General features: G+C 43.8%; 1 protein-coding gene across 3 annotated transcripts in view; it reads left to right on the forward strand.

Moving 5' to 3' along the window:
* Positions 1-13,281: 13,281 nt before the first annotated feature.
* Positions 13,282-15,521, forward strand: part of ccdc50a (coiled-coil domain containing 50a) — a 32,683-nt gene continuing 30,443 nt past the window's right edge. For 2 of the 3 annotated variants that reach the window (XR_011481138.1, XM_024003977.1), the window contains exon 1: positions 13,282-13,591. Coding sequence is in view for 2 of the 3 variants with exons in the window: in XM_024003977.1 (XP_023859745.1) it covers positions 13,543-13,591 (49 nt within the window). In the remaining variant the exon portion in view is untranslated. The remainder of the gene's footprint in view (positions 13,592-15,521) is intronic. The other variant, XM_070447465.1, reaches the window with a different exon arrangement.

Below are 15,521 nucleotides of genomic sequence, written 5' to 3' on the forward strand. Positions count from 1 at the left end.
TGCCTTTGGTCCATCCCATCTATACTTTTATCCTGTCAGATGTGGAAGAAGGAGGGGGGGGGGGCAGGCAGTCAGCCCCCCAGTGCACTCAATCAATAGGTAGTCACCATGGCTTTCGTCAATGGACCACCGTCCTTTGCAAGAGGGACCATGTAGTGGCTGACAGAAATATGACGATCTGGATCCGTGGCCAGCGGCTCTTCATCAACACGACAGATACAAAGCCAGCAGAGTGAGAAAGTCATCTATCACCTGTTATTTACGGGAGATGACAGTCAGATGTTCTTGGCACTTTGTCCTTTTCTTTTACATGAATTACTTCCTTAAGAATATAGAGGGAGAATCTTGGACGGGGAGAAGTGAATTGATTCTGTCCCTATAAAGTGCACCATGCCCAGAGATGAGCTCTTCAATCTTGGCTCCAGGTCTGAGCATCGGCACCAATGTGGGGCTGATTGAACATCCATCACCGAGGTCAAACCACGTGACCCCGGCTGTTGTAGCCGGAAATCACGGCTCACAACTCTGTCAGTATAATGGCTGCTGTGTTTATGTACGGCAGTTTTAGTTAAATMAAGTGCCTGGCACCCATTTTGATTGGCCTGTTTCTGTCATAAAGCTTCTTGAGTGCTGTTTTCATTGACACCTTTGTCTTCCTCTGAGGAAGTTATTGACGTCTAGTTGTGCCTCTCATCCCAAATAAACATCACATATCCTTATAATARYGATTTCGGGGCTTGAGGATTTAGYGAACCTGGTTGAGTGAGTCACAGTGAATTAACCTTGTAACATCAAGGATATATTGCATCTTGTGAAACAGTCTGGCCCTCTTGTGGAAAATATAGTCAATAACTTGATGGATCTCCAGGCATGACTCACATTGCAGAGCAAAACGTTCCTAGACACTGTCTGTACCTCTGGCTGTACGGTGTACTTTTGGAATCATTCAATAAATGAAGTTCTATAATAGTGTCAACTGTCAAAGCAGATGGTGTTTCATCCTGACAGATTGCTCTGATGAAAGCCATATCTGATATCCTTGAAGTAGTACATCTATAGGGAATCATTTGTTTCCTTCTATTGTGATAAGAAGCAATTTGACAATCCATTTTTTAACTCAAATACAATTTTATTTGTCACATGCGCCAAATACAACAGGTGTGGACTTTACCGTAGACTTTACCTCCCTTTCCCAACAATGCAGAGTAAAAAGGAAGAAAAGATTAGCAAAGAAAAAAAAGAAATACTTTATTAATAAAATAACAATAACGAGGCTATATACAAGAGTATCGGTACCGAGTCAATGTGCAAGGGTACGAGGTAGTTGGGGTAATATGTACATGTAGGCAGGGGTTAAAGTGACTAGGCAATCAGGATACATAATAAACAGAGTAGCAGCAGCGTATGGGTGCCATCAATTAGCTTAAATTCTCAGAGATTCAATTATATTTCTGGAAAAAAAATGTTGCAGGAATGATAATCGTATCTGTTTCTAACAACAGAAACGATTTCAGAACAATCTGAGATGGTGGGTGTAGAAATCCTCTTTCTTGTGCTTTTTTAGGAGGAACAACCAACATCTATATGTTAAGACTGCCAAGGCTCAGGGAAAGACCCAGATGCAGACAGCTTCGAAGTAACAAAAGTGTATTACTCAAACASGGGGGCAGGCAAACGACAGGTCAAGGGCAGGCAGAGGTCAGTAGTCCAGAGSAGAGTCCGAAAGCTACAGAACGGCAGGCAGGTTCAAGGTCAGGACAGYCAGAGGTCAGTAATCCAGGGTGGTATGGCAAGGTACAGAACGACAGTTAGGCTCAGGGTCAGGGCAGGCAGAATGGTCAAAACCGGGAAAGCTAGAAAACAGGAACTAGAGACAGACAGGAGCACGGGAAGAAACACTGGTAGGCTTGACGAAACAAAACGAACTGGCAACAGACATTCAGAGAACACAGGTATAAGTGTATAAGAACACAGGTATAAATCAATAAAAAAGTGGTCAGATGAAGCAGATGCTAAGCTACAGGACTGTTTTGCTAGCACAGACTGGAATTTGTTCCGGAAATCCTCCGATGGCATTGAGCAGTACACCACATCAGTCATTGGCTTCATCAATAAGTGCATCGATGACGTTGTCCCCACAGTGACCATACGTACATAKCCCAACCAGAAGCCATGGATTACAGGCAACATCCACACTGAGCTAAAGGCTAGAGCTGCCGCTTTCAAGGAGCGGGACTCTAACCCGGAKGCTTATAAGAAATCCTGAAATGCCCTTTGACGAACKATCAAACAGGCAAAGCTTCAATACAGGACTAAGATCGAATCGTACTACACRGGCTCTGACGCTCGTCGGATGTGGCAGGGCTTMCAAACCATTACAGACTACAAAGGGAAGCACAGCCGAGAGCTGCCAAGTGACACAAGCCTACCAGACGAGCTAAACTACTTCTATGCTCGCTTCGAGGTAAATTCACAAGGCCGCAGGGCCAGACMGATTACCAGGATGTGTACTYCGAGCARGCGCTGACCAACTGGCAAATGTCTTCACTGACATTTTCAACCWCTCCCTGTCRGAGTCTGTAATACCAACAAGTTTTAAYCAGACCACCATAGTCCRTGTYCCCAAGAACACTAAGGTAACCTGCCTAAATGACTACCGACCCGTAGCACTCACGTCTGTAGCCATGAAGTGCTTTGAAAGGCTGGTCATGGCTCACAACAACACCATTACCCCAGAAACCCTAGGCCCACTCCAATTTGCATGCCCGCCCCAACAGATCCCCAGATGATGCAATCTCTATTGCACTCCACACTGCCCTTTCCCACCTATACAGAAGGAACACCTATGTGAGAATGCTATTCATTGACTYCAGCTCAGCGTTCAACWRCATAGTGCCCTCAAAGCTCATCAATAAGCTAAGGACACAGGGACTAAACTACTCCCTCTGCAACTGGATCCCGTACTTCCRGACGGGCCGCCCTCAGGTGGTAAGGGTAGGTAACAACACATCCACCACGCTGATCCTCAACACAGGGGCCCCTCAGGGGTGCATGCGCAGRCCCCTCCTGTACTCCCTGTTCACTCATGACTGCAAGGCCAGGCACGACTCCAACACCATCATTAAGTTTGCCAACGACACAACGGTGGTAGACCTGATCACCGACAACGACAAGACAGCCTATAGGGAAGAGGTCAGAGACCTGGCCGTGTGGTGCCAGGACAACAACCTCTCCCTTAACATGATCAAGACAATGGAGATGATTGTGGACTTCAGGAAAAAGAGGATCGAGCACGCCCCCATTCTCATCGACGGGGCTGCAGTGGAGCAGGTTGAGAGCTTCAAGTTCCTTGGTGTCCACATCACCAACAATCTAACATGGTCCAAGCACACCAAGACAGTCGTGAAGAGGGCACGACAAAACCTATTCCCCCTCAGGAGACTGAAAAGATTTGGCATGGGTTCTCAGACCCTCTAAAGGATCTACACCTGCACCATTGAGAGCATCCTGAATGATTGCATCACTGCCTGGTATGGCAACTGCTCAGCCTCCGACTGCAAGGCACTACAGAAGGTAGTGCGAACAGCCCAGTACATCACTGGGGCCAAGCTCCCTGCCATCCAGGACCTCTATACCAGGCAGTGTCAGAGGAAGGCCCTAGAAATTGTCAAAGACTCCAGCCACCGGGCCTACCAGGTGGCGCAGTGGTCTAAGGCACTGCATCGCAGTGCTAGCTGTGCCACCAGAGACTCTGGGTTCGAGCCCAGGCTCTGTCGCAGCCGGACGCGACCGGGAGGTCCATGGGGCGACGCACAATTGGCCTAGCGTCGTCCGGGTTAGGGAGGGTTTGGCTGGTAGGGATATCCTTGTCTCATCTCGCAGTAGTGACTCCTGTGACGGGCAGGGCGCAGTGCGCGCTGACCAGGTCGCTAGGTGTACGGTGTTTCCTCCGACACATTGGTGCYCCTGGCTTCCGGGTTGGATGCGCGCTGTGTTAAGAAGCAGTGCGGCTTGGTTTMGTTGTGTTTCGGAGGACGCATGGCTCTCGACCTTCGTCTCTCCCGAGCCCGTACGGGAGTTGTAGCGATGAGACAAGACAGTAACTTCTAACAATTGGATACCACGAAAAAAGGGGATACATTTTTAAAATTTTTATTTAACATTTAAAAAGACTCCAGCCACCCTAGTCATAGAGAGTTCTCTATGCTACCGCATGGCAAGTGGAACCGGAGCACCAGGTCTAGGTCCAAGAGGCTTCTAAACAGCTACTACCCCCAAGCCATAAGACTGCTGAACACCCTCTTCCTCTTTTACTCTGCTGCTACTCTCTGTTGTTATCATCTATGCAAAGTCACTTTAATAACTCTACCTACATGTACATATTACCTCAACTAACTGGTGCCCACGCACATTGATCCTGTACCGGTACCCCCCTGTATATAGTCTCGCTATAGTTATTTTACTGATGCTCTTTAATTACTTGTTACTTTTATTTCTTATTCGTATTTTTTWAAACTGCATTGTTTGGTTAGGGGCTCGTAAGTAAGCATTRCACTGTTGTACTCGGCGCATGTGACTAATAAAATTTGATAAGTACACTGGGGATAATGGCGAAGATGGGCGACACCTCAAGGGGGGTGGAGACAAGCACAAAGACAGGTGAAACAGATAAGGGTATGACAAAGACTAAGGGACTGGACGTTTTTTATAATGAGGGATACCTTGAGAAAATCGTACCTTTCTGAAAGTAAAATGGATGGTCCTCCCTTCAGTAAAATATGTTTTACCAGACCCTAATGTTTTACCAGACCCTAATATGTTACCAGACCCTCCCTGACCGCTTGAAAAAAAAACTTTACCCTCTCGTATACCCAAAAGAATAATTAAAACAAAGTGGATAGCAGAGAACATGCCTAACATTTTACTCTCACTCTGAGGACAGACCAGATTCTTAGATATGCAGTTTTACAAACTGTTCTTCACTTTGTAAGCATTACATGGCAAAGTAGCCAGAAGGTAGTGGATTCGCAGACCACCGCAGACAAGGGTAGGTGTGGAAAGATCTCCATAATAAAAAAAGCACTATATGAATCTATCATTTTATTTGTGGTCTGAAAGAAAATCTAGATTTTCTAAACTCATTTCATTTACGTAATGTGTGTCATTTTACATTACTGGAGACAAGCAGAATATTTTGTAATACCACAATGGAGGATGACAATGAATGAGCGCGTGTTGTATGTATTGATCTATAATCTTTTGTTAAAAAAAGAGGATAGTCTAGGTTTGGAACAGGCCTAAAGTTGTCTATCAACTGTAAGAATTGAGCGCAACAGAACCAGTTGCAACTGAAGTATCTGATCATCAATGAATTCGAGAAAAATCCATTGTTTTTTTAAACACAGCAGCCTCATATCATCAGTTTAGGCCTAAATGCATTTGTAACTTTATTTCATTTGGGAAACTATAATCTTCTCATTTATTCTACTCCATGATATTGTTGTTGCAAAATATATTTCTGTTGACTGTGATTAAGGCATGGGAATTTAAGGAATGTAATCAAAATGAGCTAACTAGGCATGCATACTGCAGCTCGCCACAGGATCCTGAAATCAAAGARTGGCCAAACTTGTGTTAATACAAGTGAATTCAAAAGGCACTGACTATAGTCTAATAAGGCATTTTTTCGTTTCGTTATTATATATTTCTAAGCAATATTTTTTTATGTCATTGTATACCTCCTAAATGTGAAATTTATAGGCATGTTGTTGAAGTGCTGTTGTTGATTTGTTGTTGAAATGCTTATTTCTTAAATTGCAGGCTATAGTCTTGAAATAATAATTATATAGCCTCAATAATAAATATTTGTTCTTTCTTAGACTACCTGGCTTGCTCCTGACTGATTAAGAGTTAGTACAGTATGTTGTTTAATAGCCTGTTGAAATGTTGAACGTAGGCCTTCCGAGTGGCGAGCGATCTAAGGCTAGAGGAGTCACTACAGACCTGGGTTCGATCCCGGGCTGTATCACAACCGGACGTGATTGGGAGTCCCATAGGGCGGCGCACAATTGGCTCAGCGTCGTCCGGGTTAGGGGAAGGTTTGGCCGGGGGGGGCTTTACTTGGCTCATCGCACTCTAGTGACTCCTTGTGGCGGGCCGTGCGCCTGCAGGCTGACTTCCGTCGTCAGTTGAACGGTGTTTCCTCCGACACAGTGGTGCGGCTGGCTTCCGGGTTAAGCGGGCGGGTGATAAGAAGCGCGGTTTGGAGGGTCATGCTTCGGAGGACGCATGACTCGGCCTTCGCCTCCCGTGCCCGTTGGGGAGTTGCAGCGATGAGACAAGATCGAAACTGGGGAGAAAAAGCGGGTAACATTTCTTTTACAAAACAAATGTTGAACGTCAATTGATAGTGACAGAATCACACATTAGTTCCCAAGCAAAGTAAAAATGTTTGTCTCGTCGGCTTTGGAAGGTTGTAGCGCTGCCTCTGAATGTCATAAAGACAAACCAAAGATATCCCATATGCATCGGAGTCACGTTTTTCCCCGGCATTTTACAGCTTGTTTCTACCATTGTGGAATAAAGCATAATTTTAGATTGCTTTATATAAATCAGGTCCATAAAAMAATCGAAATCTTAAGCTAACYAGGGGAAGGCCTATGCTTTTAGCCATTTTCTTTAACAAAAGCCACAAATCCCTCACCTAACCTCTCAATTCAAGCTCTAGTTTTACAACAAGTTTTCACAACAAGCCCTTTACAGACACTGAGATATTTAAGGAGTGCATGGTAACTGAAGGAATTGGCTGACAAAATCTATGGATAGTAGAATATAATTGAGTCTGTCAAACAGGTAGGCCTATTTCTTATTTATTGAAAAGGTATCAATAGGCTCCAACACAAAGCCCTCTTGTTGTTAGTAGCCTAAAGTCAAATTAAAATGAAGAGTGTTTAGATGAATTATAGCCCTCGAAATAGCCTACTTTCAGAACCCATGCGCTTTTCATCTCTGCAGCTGCCTCTTCATAATAAATGTAAGTAATGTACACTTAATATAAACACAATATGCAACAATTTCAAAGAATTTACTGAGTTACAGTTCATATTAGGAAATCAGTCAATTGAAATAAATAAATGAGGCCCTAATCTATGGATTTCACATGATTGGGAATACAGATACAGTGGTAAGAAAAAGTATGTGAACACTTTGGAATTACCTGGATTTCTGCATAAATTGGTCATCAAATTTGATCTGATCTTTATCTAAGTCACAACAATAGGCAAACATAGTGTGCTTAAACCAACAAAACACAAATTGTATTTTTTTAATTTAACCTTTATTTAACTAGGCAAGTCAACAAATTTTTATTTACAATGACAGCCTACTCCGGCCAAACACGGACGACGACGGGCCAATTGTACGCCACCTTATGGGACTCACAATCACGGCCGGATGTGATGACTTCTCCAAAAGCTAATTGGAGTCAGGAGTCAGCTAACCTGGAGTCCAATCAATGAGACGAGATTGGAGATGTTGGTTAGAGCTGCCTTGCCCTATAAAATTTGAGTTTGCTATTCACAAGTAGCATTGCCTGATGTGAACCATGCCTCGAACAAAAGATCTCAGAAGACCTAAGATTAAGAATTGTTGACTTGCATAAAGCTGGAAAGGGTTACAAAAGTATCTCTYAAAGCCTTGATGTTCATCAGTCCATGGTAAGACAAATTGTCTATAAATGGAGAAAGTTCAGCACTGTTTCTACTCTCCCTAGGAGTGGCCGTCCTGCAAAGATGACTCATCATGGTTTGGGGCTGCTTTGCTGCCTCAGGGCCTGGACAGCTTGCTATCATCGACGGAAAAATGAATTRCCAAGTTTATCAAGACATTTTGCAGGAGAATGTTAGGCTATCTGTCCGCCAATTGAAGCTCAACAGAAGTTGGGTGATGCAACAGGACAATGACCCAAAACACAGAAGTAAATCAACAACAGAATGGCTTCAACAGAAGAAAATACACCTTCTGGAGTGGCCCAGTCAGTCCTGACCTTAACCAGATTGAGATGCTGTGGCATGACCTCAAGAGAGTGGCATGACCAGACATCCAAAGAATATTGCTGAACTGAATTAGTTTTGTAAAGAGGAATGGTCCAAAATTCCTCCTGACCGTTGTGCAGGTCTGATCCTCAACTACAGAAAATGTTTGGTTGAGGTTATTGCTGCCGAAGGAGGGTCAGCCAGTTATTAAATCCAATGGTTCACATACCTTTTCCACCCTGCACTGTGAATGTTTATACAGTGTGTTCAATAAAAACATGAACACGTATAATTGTTTGTATTATTAGTTTAAGCAGACTGTGTTTGTCTATTATGACCTAGATGAAGGTCAGATCAAATTTTATTACCAATTTATGCAGAAATCCAGGTATTTCCAAAGGGTTCACATACTTTTTCTTGCCACTGTATGCGTCTGTTGGTCACAGATACCTTAAAAAAAAGTAGGGCATGGATCAGAAAACCAATCAGTATCTGGTGTGACATATCCTTGGCATAGAGTTGGTCAGGCTGTTGACTATGGCCTGTGGATTGTTGTCCCACTCATCTTCAATGGCTGTGCGAAGTTGCTGGATATTGGCAGAAACTGGAACATGCTGTCATACACGTCAATCCAGAGCATCCCAAACATGCTCAATGGGTGACATGTCTGGTGAGTATGCAGGCCATGGAATCATTTTCAGCTTCCAGAAATTGTGTACAGGTCCTTGCGACATGGAGCCGTGCAATATCATGCTGAAACATGAGGTGATGGCAACAGATGAAGGTGATGGCGGCTAGGGTTGCAAAGGATCGGAAACCTTCCGTAAATTTTCCTGAAATTTTGCATGGGAAGTTAAGCCTGGGAATTTGGGGAATTTTGCTTAAATTCATTAAAAAAAGTGAGCTTTTTTTGTGGGATACATAAGGCAATTCTAGGTCATGTGGCATATTTTGTTTAAACTATCCCCAATTCAATGGAATTGCAACCCTCTGCATGCACAGTGCAGTCTTCTATCACATGTACAGCTGATTCTCAAGATCTTGCACACTAATAAGATTCTATTGAGCCCACACTACTACACTGTCTGAGCCAAGGACTACGTGCTTTCTGGTAAATTCTGATTACAATACTGGGTGGACTGAATATATTTGTTATGACATACATTATTATTTTGTTAACTAGTAAATAGTAGCCTACAGCAAAGTGTGTTGAAATAATTTCTAACTTGCTAACAATTTCTGCTAGTTAGTTTTTGCTACCATGTGGGTTTTAGCTTGCTTGAGCCTGCTAACTGAGGAGTGTTAATTCACCTGTTTCCATACATGTTTCATTTCGAAACATTTATCTTACAAAGGAGTTGTTTAATCTAACTGCTTAACTATTTATCTGTACATGGAATTCTATTTGTTTGTTTTTTACACATTTTGTTCTAATCTTTACAGGAAAATGCCACGGGCACTATCTGATGTGTGGAGACATTTCACTGCAGCTAATGTAGAAGGAAAAGCTGTGTACATTTGCAAATAATGTGGCAAATCATATGTGAAGAATGCAACAAAGATGCAGAATCATCTGGCCAAGTGCATAAAGTTCCCTCAGCGCTCACAACAAGCAACCTCTGGCAAAATTCCCTCTACTTTTATTCGAGGTGGAAATTATGAATCAGACACCTTATCGATAGCAACAGCTCATGGTCCTCCTGGAATCAGAAGTTTTTTTGACTCAATTGAGGAACGTAGTCAGAGAAATGCTGAGGAATGTCTTGCTCGAGCTGTGTATGCAACTGGTTCACATCTGATTCTCAGAGGCAATGTGTATTGGAAGAGATTTCTGAATGTTCTTCGCCCAGCATACACCCCTCCAACCAGACATGCTTTATCTACTAATTTGCTGGATTCAGAGTTCAAGTGAAGGTCAAGCAAATCATAGAGAAAGCAGACTGTTTTGCAATCATCTCTGATGGGTGGTCGAATGTTCGTGGGCAAGGAATAATTAACTACATAATCTCCACCCCTCAACCAGTTTTCTACAAGAGCACAGACACAAGGGACAACAGACACACCGGTCTCTACATTGCAGATGAGCTGAAGGCAGGCATCAATGACCTTGGACCACAGAAGTTATTTGCACTGGTGACAGACAATGCTGTGAACATGAAGGCTGCTTGGTCTAAAGTGTAGGAGTCCTACTCTCACATCACACCCATTGGCAGTGCTGCTCATGCATTGAATATGCTCTTCAAGGACATCATGGCACTGAAAACAATGGATACACTCTACAAGAGAGCCAAGGAAATGGTTAGGTATGTGAAGGGTCATCAAGTTATAGCAGCAATCTACCTCACCAAGCAAAGTGAGAAGAATAAGAGCACCACATTGAAGCTGCCCAGCAACACCCGTTGGGGTAGTGTTGTCATCATGTTTGACAGTCTCCTGGAGGGGAAGGTGTCTCTCCAAGAAATGGCCATATCACAGTCTGCCGATATGGACAGCCCCATCAAGAGGATCCTCCTGGTATTTTGTGAGAGAGTGGTAAGCAGCCTTAAACTCCTGAAACCTAGAGCAGTAGCCATTGCACAGACAGTGAAGATGAGGCCTCAGAGTCTGATGTCCATATTACCATTTGTAAATATATCCAATGCAAAAAAACATCAACATTTAAATGGTATTACTATTAATTTGCATATATTTCTTTTTTAATTTTACCCCTTTTTCTCCCCAATTTCGTGGTATCCATTTGGTAGTAGTTACTGTCTTGTCTCATCGCTGCAACTCCCGTACGGACTCGGGAGAGGCGAAGGTCGAGAGTCATGCGTCCTCCGAAAAACAACCCAACCAAGCCGCACTGCTTCTTGACACAACGCACATCCAACCCGGAAGCCAGCTGCACCAATGTGTCGGAGGAAACACCATACACCTAGCGACCTGGTCAGCGTGCACTGCGCCCGGCCCGCCACAGGAGTCGCTAGTGCGCGATGAGACAAGGATATCCCTGCCGGCCAAACCCTCCCTAACCCGGACGATGCTGGGCCAATTATGCGTCGCCCCATGAGCCTCCCAGTCGCGGCCAGCTGCGGCAGAGCCTGGGCACGAAACCAGAGTCTCTGGTGGCACAGTTAGCACTGCGATGCAGTGTCTTAGACCACTGCACCACCCGGGAGGCGTAATTTGCATATATTTAATTTAATTCCCATATATTCCTGTTAATTCCCATATATTCCCGTTAATTCCCACTGAAAGTTTCCACCTCTGAACCCTAATGGCGGCAGATGAGCTTTCCCTGAGACGGTTGTGCAAACCCACAGATTCAACAGCTGTCCGGGTGGCTAGTCTCAGACGATCCTGCAAAAGACACCAGATGTGGAGGTTCTCGGCTGGCGTGGTTACACGTGGTCTGCGGTTGTGAAGCCGGGTGGACGTACTGCCAAATTCTACCAAGGCGGCTTATGGTAGAGAAATGAACATTCAATTATCTGGCAACAGCTCTGATGGACACTCCTGCAGTCAGATTGCCAATTGCACGCGCCCTAAAAACCTGAGACATCTGTGGCATTGTGTTGTGTGACAAAACTTTTATTGTCCCCAGCACAAGGCACACCTGTGTAATGCTTATAGTTTAATCAGCTTCTTGATATGCCACATCTGTCAGGTGGATGGATTATCTTGGCAAAGGAGAAATGCTCACTAACAGGGACGTAAACAAACATTTTAGAGAAATAAGCTTTTTGTGCGTATGCAACATTTCTGGGGTCTTTTATTTCAGCTCATGGGACCAACACATTAGACATTGCGTTTATATTTTTGTTCAGTGTAATATAATTTACTTTAGGGAAAGCTTGTCTTCCCCTAGTCTTATGAAAAAGTCGCCTATGCAGTGGCGATTTTAGCATGTAAATCTTGTTGGGGCAAACTCCCCATTTTTTTTTTATATGCATTCCAGCAAAGCCACTACACAACACTAAACAATACATTAATTGCACTATAACGGACACAAACGGTGCCCACAAACTGTTAGGACCTACATAAAGCCGTCCTAAGCAAAAAAGAGACCATGTTTGTATGCAGCTTTATTAACTCAAGGATTTTTTACATTGTTTGCAAACTGATATGTGACACGTATTAATGCGAAAATAACATGCAAAACAGGCAACCCCACAAAAAATAACATTATGCGATTGTCATTAGGCCTACACTTGTAGCCTAAATGGATGCATTTACACGCACGCCTCGGTCTGGGCAACTCATCCTCCCTTGTCTGGAGCTTCTCTGTAAACTGGTCATCTCTGTATTCCCGTCGCAAGACCAACTGGTTGATGCTTATTTATAAAACCCTCGTAGGCCTCACTTCCCCTATATGCGATACCTACAGCAGCCCTAATCCTCCACATATAACACCCGTTCTGCCAGTCACATTCTGTCAAAGGTCCCCAAAGCACACACATCCCTGGGTTGCTCCTCTTTTCAGTTCGCTGCAGCTAGCGACTGGAACGAGCTGCAAAAAAACACTCAAACTGGACAGTTTTATCTCGATCTCTTCATTCAAAGACTCAATAATGGACACTCTTACTGACAGTTGTGGCTGCTTCACGTGATGTATGGTTGTCTCTACCTTCTTGCCCTTTGTGCTGTTGTCTGTGTCCAATAATTTTGTGCCATGTTTTGTGCTGCTACCATGTTGTTGTCATGTGGTGTTGCTGCCATGCTATGTTGTTGTCTTAGGTCTATCTTCATGTAGGTAGTGTTGTGGTGTCTGTCTTGTCCTATACTTTTATTTTTAATCCCAGCCCCCATCCCGCAGAAGGCCTTTTGGCAGGCCGTCATTGTAAATAAGAATGCGTTCTTAAACCACTTGCCTAGTTAAATAAAMGTTAAATTAATACATTCAATGATCAGCCTTGACAAAATGTAATTGTTCTCTTCAAACCATAACAATTTGGAGCATATGCCACCCGGTTTCCTGTCAATTCGCACATTTTTCATGCAGCAATGTTAAATAATGTTGTTATAACCTATAGTTTTTGGGCATGTTGTAATAATTGTGATAGGCTTACGTTTTGCCCGTACCGTACCGCATTACTTTTACTCCTGATATACAGCCAGGGATTTCAATAGTGGTTATGCTTGTGTAATTTGGTGTGTGTGTGTGTGTGTGTGTGTATGTTGCGCGAACGCAATATCTCCTCTATACTCTTTCATTCCTTACATATTTAACAGTGGCCCGCCTGCTATCCGTAGCTGGGCTCTTTTTTTCTTCCCTCAGCTAGCTAGCTCGCTAATCAAACGCACAGCTGCAGAACGGAGGAAGAGGGAGGGTTGCTCACACAATCTGACTGGCGAAGCGGCTAGCTAGCTACAGTGCCGACAATAATAAAAAGGGACACCCGTAATGTTAGTACCTGAATCATCAATCGTTTTTATGACAACAAACAATCAGACTCTGCTCTGGTAACCTTCGGCACATCGCGGAAGCATAATTCAACGTGAACGGCTTTGACACGTCGCTGACAACATGGCTGAATTTCCCATCGATCAAAACAAACTGCCCGGAGTAAAAGAAGGTAACGTTTGCTAGCGAACGTTCTCTATTCAACGTTCATCTGTAGAACTAGCCTCGTGTTTAGACCTACTTGTGACAGGTGGTTGTTTTCAACATTTCAGGTGTCAAGTGCGTGCATCTGTTTGTTTTGTTAGCCAGGTAACGTTACAGTACCTCGTTTACAGTACTTGTACTGTACTGATGTTATGAGGTTGAACTCACCCCCATAACACCAGTAATGTTACTGTTCAAATCATGTGTGCCAGTGTAACTAACGTTCGTTATATTGTATTTGCTAGCTAGCCTGGTGCAGATTTTTTAAAACGTGAATCCGGAATGATTTATAAAGCTACTGTAGGTATCACACGTTTGTCAGCGTGAGCTTTTAGCTGCCTGCCTGGCAACCAACCTAGCTAACAGATTGTAACGCGGGCTAATGTGACGCTCCATTAGGGCAGGATAGGTACTGTTGGGTGTAGCGCTGAGAATTTTCGACCAACCTTATTAACTTGGCGATAGTGTCTTCATTCTAGATTTGGCCAAACACGTATCTTCTAAAATGCATATGTTCAGTTGCAGGTGGTCCGTTTGAATTTAGAAAATGTAATGTTAATAAAATATAGATTTAATTTTTTTATCGAGATTTTCTTCTCTCCATTAAGTAGCTAATACAACAACGTGTCCTCTTGTCTATTTCAAATATTCTCTCATTGATCGAGAGTAGACAGATGAGTGTCATCAAGACATGCAGCGTTTGGGGTGGACCCACCTTTGTCTTTTTTTCTTCTTCTATGGTGGCGGTCCGCAAACAAACGTTTAAGGTACATGCCGCCACCTACTGTGCTGCAGTGGGCGGTCAATCACGGTTACATTAGCTCTACATTGATATACACTCAGTGGCCAGTTTACACAAATGGCTTGCTATATAAAGCAGGCAGACAGGCATCGAGGCATTCAGTTACTGTTCGGTTGAACGTTAGAATGTGCAAAATGAGTGACTTAAGCAACTTTGAGCGTGGTATGATTGTCGGTGCCAGGTGCGCCGGTTCCAGTATCACAGAAATGGCTGGCCTCCTGGTCTTTTCATGCACAGGTGTCTACGGTTTACCAAGAATGGTGCAACAAACAAAAAAACATCCAGTCAGCAGCAGTCCTGTGGGCGAAAACAGCTTGTTGATGAGAGGTCGGCAAGAATCATGCAAGCTAACAGGTGGGCCACACAGGCAAAGAACTCGCAGTACAACAGTGGTGTGCAGAACAGCATCTTGGAACGCATAACTTGTTTGTCCTTGTCACGGATGGGCTGTTGCAGCAGACAACCACACAAGGTTCCACTCCTATCAGCTAAAAACAAGAACAGGCTCCAGTGGGCACGCTATCACCAACACTGGACAACTGAGGAGTGGAAAAACATCGCCTGGTGTGACGAATTCCAGTTCCTGTTGCGTCACGCTAATGGCAGAGACAGGAAGTAGAGTAAGCAACGTGAGTCCATGGCCCCATCCTGTTTGGTGTCAACGTGTGGGGAATGTTTTCCTGGCACACGTTAGGTCCCTTGATACCTATTGAGCAACGTTTGAACGTTACAGCATATCTGTAGCTGTTCTGGAGGCAAAGGGGGGTCCGACCCGGTACCAGATGGGTGTACCTAATAAACTGTGTGAATGTGAGCTCAAAGTATTTGGACGGTGACACATTATTTTTGTTGTGGCTCTGTACTCCAGCACTTTGGATTTTAAATGATACATGGACTGTGAAGTTAAAGTGCAGACTCCGCTTTAATTTGAGTGTATTTTCATCCATATCGGGTGAACCGATTTGTAGGGGACCAAAAGTATAGGGACAAATTCACACGTGTAAACAAGTGAAGTATTTGGTCACATATTCCTAGCACGAAATGACTACATTAAGCTTGTGACTGTACAAACTTGGTGGATGAATTCGCTGTTTTG

This window comes from Salvelinus sp. IW2-2015, linkage group LG16, assembly GCF_002910315.2.
Source record: "Salvelinus sp. IW2-2015 linkage group LG16, ASM291031v2, whole genome shotgun sequence".
Lineage (NCBI taxonomy): Eukaryota > Metazoa > Chordata > Actinopteri > Salmoniformes > Salmonidae > Salvelinus > Salvelinus sp. IW2-2015.